General features: G+C 40.9%; 1 protein-coding gene across 1 annotated transcript; it reads left to right on the forward strand.

Moving 5' to 3' along the window:
- Positions 1-3,714: 3,714 nt before the first annotated feature.
- Positions 3,715-6,330, forward strand: LOC122410001 (uncharacterized). The gene has a single exon (XM_043417966.1). It carries the CDS (start codon positions 4,954-4,956, stop codon positions 6,046-6,048), a length of 1,095 nt encoding a protein of 364 aa, XP_043273901.1. The 5' UTR covers positions 3,715-4,953; the 3' UTR covers positions 6,049-6,330.
- The last annotated feature ends 625 nt before the right edge of the window (positions 6,331-6,955 follow it).

Below are 6,955 nucleotides of genomic sequence, written 5' to 3' on the forward strand. Positions count from 1 at the left end.
TGAAGTGCGCAGGGCATTGGAAGTGGTGGAGGCCTCGGCAAGTCGTAAACACGTTTACTCGGAGTTCTCTTGGGCGAGTGAGAAGAGTAATGACTCTCCCGCGCTACTCTCGAGTCTCTCGGTGGACCACGCTCGATGTAGAGAAGCTGAGACTCGTTTTTTTCTTCTCTCTTACTCTCTTTCTTTTCTCGGTGCAACGTTCATGTCCTCTTTACGCGAGATTAATATGCGCTCTACCGTGGTCTACTATCCTGATGATAGAAGCTCCCGTAATGCGTCTAAGATGATTAAATTATAAAGAAGTAGGAGAAAACTGCGTTTTAAACTTTTAAAAATGCATAATCTCTTATGAGGATTATTACACACTCATTATCTAACCGTTGGTTGATGATTGAGCTGCGATTCTCGAATTAATAATGAACCGATCAAATTAATTGATCGGTATTACCGTCTTAACGAAAAATAAATATTTACGGCTCCTTCGATGCATTTATTATTTGTAATCGTCGTTTACGTTATTTTTTTTCGTAAACCCTGTATAATTAATTTGCCGGAAAAGAAAGTTGGATGATGCTTCAATTGAACCTCGACGGGGGGGAGAACATTTTTTAAATGTATCAAAGATGATATTTTCAATAATTATTATTGGACGATCAGGATTTTTCTTAAGGTATGGAAATGTGGGGCAAAGTGGGCACTTGAAAAATTGTACATTTTGGGGCAAAGTGGGCACTTCCAAAAGTGAAGAAAAAAATCATTTTCAACAATTTTTTTTTCAACCTCAGATTCTGGTTCCATAACCACTTCTACAAGTTTTTATGTGTTATTGCTCAATTAATTTGGGATAATAAACGAAAAACTTGGAAAATGTTAAATATAAAAATTAAAAATTTACTTTTTTTGTAAAATTTGTAATTTTACGAAATGGTTATTTTATTTGTATTAATTACAAAAATCGCATCGGTAACTGATTTCATCATCATCGACACCTGTTGCGCATGGCGAAAATTTAGCGGGCTTCTTCGGTTTTCTCGATTTTGTTGATTTTTTTTATTGTAAAAGAAAATTTCGCGTGCCACCGGTGAGTTAATTTGTTTTTTCATTAATTTTTGTACGAGATAGTCAAGAAAGAAATGGGATGAAGATAATTTTCTGTGAAAGAAGGATATTTAGAGTTGAGAGCTAAATTTCTGATGAGGGAAGGAAAAATGGGTCCAGTGGCAAAAAATTTGGAATTTTTAATCGAAAGTGAGATTGGATCGAGGCTGCGTTCTCCTCCTTGCAGTGTTTGGTTTCTCATTTTTTTTCAATATTTCCCAGGTGACGTGATGCAGTGATTTCGTAACATTTTGAACAGTGCGGATGATGTTTATTCTTAAAACTAATTTTCAAATCAACTGCGCACATGAAAAGGTACAATTCATATTTTGAGACGGGTGATTACTATGTGAGTTGCGTTTTGCCAAATGGAGGTAAGCGCGAACATTCACAATTTTAATAACTTCCTCTTACCAAAATTTCATTATAAAAAAAAAGGGGCAAAGTGGGCATAAAAATTTTTCCTCGCAACGAAGTGCCCACTTTGCCCCGTTTTCATTTTTTTTTTCAAAAATTCAAATTTCTTCCAATTTGATTGTACATGTGTGAAAATTAGTTTAAATTGTGATTTGAGCATTTTTTTTCTCGGAGCAAGTGCCCACTTTGCCCCATAATTTTTTTTTTTAAGGATATGGAAAATAAGCATGGGGATTCAGTTTTTGGACACAACAGTAGACAGTAGACGAAAGACCATATGTAAAACGATACATGTAGCTTAATCGCTTAGAGTGCCCACTTTGCCCCACATTCCTTTACATCATGCCCGAAGGATCATATTTTATATGAGTGTCTAAATTAGATTGAATTTACTCCTTAATTAAAGATATAATCACTTTAAATTAATGTCAGAGTTATTAATTCAAAATTGTAAATACATTTTTTCAACTTATCTTTTGGCGAATGAAATTACAAGCCATTTATTAATCGGCGGTCCGTCACTGACTGAATCCGAAATTTTATTCGTCCCTCGTGGAAATGCTATAGTTTTTATGTAAAAAATCGCATCAGAGAGCGCAAAGGGAAATGGATCAATTTCGTTCAATCTTTAACGTAATATATATTTATTACTAATGAGACAATCATCTCGATTTTTTTCCCAAACCTTCATTATAATACTTCATTGTTGTTGTGTACTTTTTCATAAACTTCGTAAGAAGCGTTCATTCGTAATATGGAAACGATTTTTTACGCATAGTCCCTGCAACCCTGTGTATTTTTCTTCATTTTTAAAGACGTTTATCTCAAAAACCAATAAGTCGAACCCCTTAAAATTTGATACGCGTGTCAGTCTACACTATCCATTTGAATTCTGTGTAAATTTCAAGACTTTCTTAAGAAAATCGTTTCGTACCTTAACGAGGACTTTTGCAGAGGAAAATAGTAACTTTTTTCGTTTGGAAAATGAATTGATTCGAACGTTTAGACGATGAAAGGGTTGCGTGATATTTAGTTGCAGGACCGGAGTAAATGGAGAAAAAAGGAAAGAATAAAAAGTCGGAAAAGAAAGCGGAGGGAAAACATTAGCCCTCGTAAAGTATCCTCTCGTGGTCCCCGCTCGTAAAGCAGTCAAATTTGTCCACACTTTGCCAACCCCGCAGGGCGTTTAAAGTGTCGTAAAGTAAGTGCGAGGATGAGGGGAGAGTACGAGGAGGGGGTAGAAATATCTCGACGGTAAAAGGAGCTGGCGTTACCGGCATAGAGCGCGGATGAGATCACACACAGAAGATCGGAACTTGCAACGACGGATAATTTGGGTCCTTCGAGTTTGCAGGTCGTAAAGAAGAAGAGTCGGGTCACGAAGAGGCGGTCCTTCAACTTTCCATCTTCTTTTCTTCCTCCGAGCATAATATTCAAGATGATTACATTAACCGAAGAATCAATTGATTCGAATGTCACCGCGCATCGTATAAAACTTATTGTATTCATTATTCCACTGATCCGCGCGTATTAGATTAGAAAAAAAATCACTCTCGATCGCCCGATTAATTAGACACGGGAACGAAGCACACAAGATAAATAAAAATCGATTATAAATTCAATTGAATTATGGCCACTTGAATAATTTATTACGGAACATGTTCTGTTATTTTTCTCCCAGTATATATGTAATTTGTAAGATTTATTATCGCTTTGTGCCGCTCTTTCGATGTCTCGGTTCTGAATTTACGCGACGAGGAACGATGGGCCTCCATCAGGTCACGAAGACTATGCGAGACGGGGCAAGAAGTTCTTATGCAAATCAAAGAAACATAAATCGAGGAAGATGCTCGAAGAGGAGTATGAAAAAGAAAGAGAAGAGAAGACGGGAGCAGATCTCCGCGGTACGATGGCAAACCCTCGCGTTTACCATTCTATACTTGTGTGTACAAAAACAAAAAAAAATAACAGTCGACGAGTGCATCTACTTATGTGTCTGAAATCAATGTCAGCGTCGTACGCCCGCGGAATGCGAGTTCCTGTCATCGCTAATAGCGGACCACATTATATAACGCGACATCAAAGGAAGCAATGGAATTTTGTGATTTGAGCACTTGCCAATGTGGAAGAGATTTCGAAAATTTGGAAAGGCTTGCACGTTAATGCGGACGCAGCTTGTGCACGCGGGGAAGAAAAATAAAATGTCAAAAAGTTGAATCAGCAGGCTCCCTTAACATGTACGAAAACCCGACTGCCGAAGCCGGTAGTCTTGACGCCTGACGATAAGTTATTCCAGTAACCCCCGTAAACGGAGTGGCAGGATTCTCATTTTTTTACTCATCCTTCCAGCGCCTTTAGCCCCCAGCAGAGACACTGCGCGGTAAGGACGAAGAAAAAGAAGAAGGTCCCGTCGCCGTTCTGCGGACGGGATCGAGAACACAGGAGGAAACAAAAATTTAAGGGAGGGAGAGAACGAGAGAGGAAGACAAAAGATCGAGAAAAAGCAAGAGCGAGAAATAAAAAGACAGAAGAAGAGAGAGCGAGAGGGAGAAGGCGTGGCCGTTATCGCGGCTCTTACAAAGAGAGTTTTGCCCACTTGTGGCTGTGCTGATGAAGGGCCCCGAGGAAACGAACAACACAGAGGGAGACACGAAGTAGGAAATATCCGAAGGAGTAGGGATGGAGAGAAGAAGGGCTCGTTCTCTTCGTCTCCGTTTCTCTCTTTCCATCCCATTCGCAACGACGTTTTTCTCCTACCACAACGAGACGCACGAGGCCCAAGGCCTTGAGGCCCTCCACGGTTACCCTCCACCTCCTCTTCCTCCTTCTCCCGTTCGCCTCTCCCCACCACCAACATCCCCCAAGAATGAGAATACCGGGCAGCGTGGTCCAGCCACGAGATCGTAAGAGGAGTCAAGAAGTTACTAGAGTCTTACTCGCCACTCGACTCGTCAGTTTACGCAAAACTCCGGCCCGTGCTGGAGATGTACATAAGACACCTTCTCAGAAACTTGGAGTAAGTCAACAAACTCGATATCGTCCAACCCTTGCGGAGTGTCACGTGCTAAATAATTTGAATTAGATTCGCCCATTCTGTCAGAGCTGATCGAAGCACTGCAGTAAAAAAGTGATTGAATCTTTCATGATTGAGCATTGATCGAGCAAACATTATCGAAGCATTGGTCCGTTGTGTTGGGGACGATCTTATAGTTGGGGAATTTGAGTATCGTGCTTTCCAGGCGCGATCAACCATCGAGCTATTCGTATTCAGCACTTGTGTCTCCAGTGCTCGTGGAGAACGCGAGTGGCTCAAGACTGTCGTGAACCAGTGCAGGAAAAGAGTGACCCTTTTGCCAACTCGTTTGTATTCGACCCCCCCTGACGTCGAAACAAGACAGTTCAAATAATCGGATTTCAAACGATACGATTAAGCACACGATGACGAGCTACGCGTGCTTTCAACAGTACGATCTGCTCGATTCGGAGGGCTACGGCTCGGCGAGTAGCCCCGAATCAAATCCACCAGCATCGAGCACAGGACGTGCCGGTTGGCCCGTTCATCATCAAGAGTCTTATCCCCATCCGCCGCGATCACGTGGCAGCAGTTGCGGTAGCGTGAGCTCGATCGACAGTCAACAAAACAATCATCACGTTGCCGATCGCGATCATCGGAGCTGCAATAGCAATGAGAACTTGAGCAACTTCAACGCGCCCATGAATCTCTTCAATTTCGCCGAGTTCTACGAGGGTTATCATCAAGAGGCTGAAAATATCAACGAATCTCTAGCAACGACGGAAGTTGCGATGAGAAACAGTAAAATGGAACTTTCCAAGCTCGCTTACCGAGCCAATTCTCACAACGGGACCAATCAGCTGTACGAGAATCGTTACGAAGTGCTTAATTCTGCGAACCGACAGCCCTACGTCAACCTGCATTTCAATCAAAAAACGAGCATGGAACACGGCCCTCACCACCACCGGAGTTACACAAACGGTCAATCCGAAGCGTGCCTCACGTCGAAAGGACATCCGGCCTACGATCCATCGAAAAATGAAATCTTCGCACCGAAAAGTGACGTTACGTCGAGTCTCTTCGTTCCCTCAAGGACGAACGTACTCTTTCTCACCGGAGGATCTTTCCCGAAGAACGAGGATCCGATCCAGAATCAGCAGAGTGCAGCGTTGCGCGTCAATGACACATCCGACAGATATCAATCGATGGACGAAGACATGATGAGCGAAAATGGTATCGATTCCGAGTACGGATCCTCCGAGACTGGTGGCAGTCTGACTCCTGGACACGTGCAAAAAGTCAAAAACCCTGGAACACCGGGCGTTGAAGTCATGAGGAAAAGACGACTCGCGGCTAATGCCCGTGAACGAAGACGAATGAACAGCTTGAACGATGCCTTCGACAGATTACGCGACGTTGTACCGAGCCTGGGAAACGATAGAAAACTCAGCAAATTCGAGACTCTCCAAATGGCCCAGACTTACATATCAGCGCTTTACGAACTTTTGCAGAGAGAATGACGAAACGCGACTGCTCTTAGATACATGTATATAAACTCAATTGCAAAGACTTGCTGCTATGAGAAATTGCAGAAAGATTGAATGTCTCGGAAAGAATGAGAGAAAATAATATTGTTGCCTGGAATGTCTGAGCAAGTGTGATCGTATGAAGAAATAAATGATAATTGACCCAATGGATCTCTTGTACATATTACTATACTTAGGGAAAAAAAATTTGAAAAGAGAACGACGCATGTAAATAATGTATGTATAAAAAACGAGAGTTTTGTTTTCCTAAGTTATTGCGGAGCACTAGCTGAATTTGTAAATATATTTTCTCATGAAAAATTCTCTCATTGTTTTTACTTTCCCCTCTCTATTTTATAAATAATTAAGGAAGATCATGCGCTACTTGTGATTCAAAAAAGCAACTGAACTTTTCTCCTCTTTTGATGAACGATGAAACGATTAAAATTTACTCTCCCAATTATTAAAATAATAATGTGTAACTTATTTGTTGAGATTTATAAATTTTTAATATAACGATAGCGGTTTAAATACTTTCGTAGTGAAATCGTCAAGCAAAATGTGACAACAACCATTTTTCTGTTTGTATATGCACGTCCACATTTTAAATCAGCTGGCTCATGCTGTTGTCGAACCTTCCACCGTTTGTGTCGTTATTACTCGTTAACCTCAAACAAGTGCTTTTCTTTTTCCATTCCCAAGTGATTTTCACCGTTAACAAGGCTTTCTCGAGACATCATTGATATCTAAAAAGATTGTATTTTCTTATTCTGATATTTGGCTCTTTAAAATTCGGAGGATCCTATTTTATGAAATAGCCCTTCAAAAAGTCTGATTTTCGTTAATTGTTTTCTCGACAACTAGACGATAGATCCAATAATAATTCCGGGAATAAATGCAA

This window comes from Venturia canescens, chromosome 4 (assembly GCF_019457755.1).
Source record: "Venturia canescens isolate UGA chromosome 4, ASM1945775v1, whole genome shotgun sequence".
Lineage (NCBI taxonomy): Eukaryota > Metazoa > Arthropoda > Insecta > Hymenoptera > Ichneumonidae > Venturia > Venturia canescens.

Bases quoted from the DNA above. Each gene is read 5' to 3' on its own strand.
- LOC122410001 (XM_043417966.1), top strand. From the start codon at position 4,954: ATGACGAGCTACGCGTGCTTTCAACAGTACGATCTGCTCGATTCGGAG.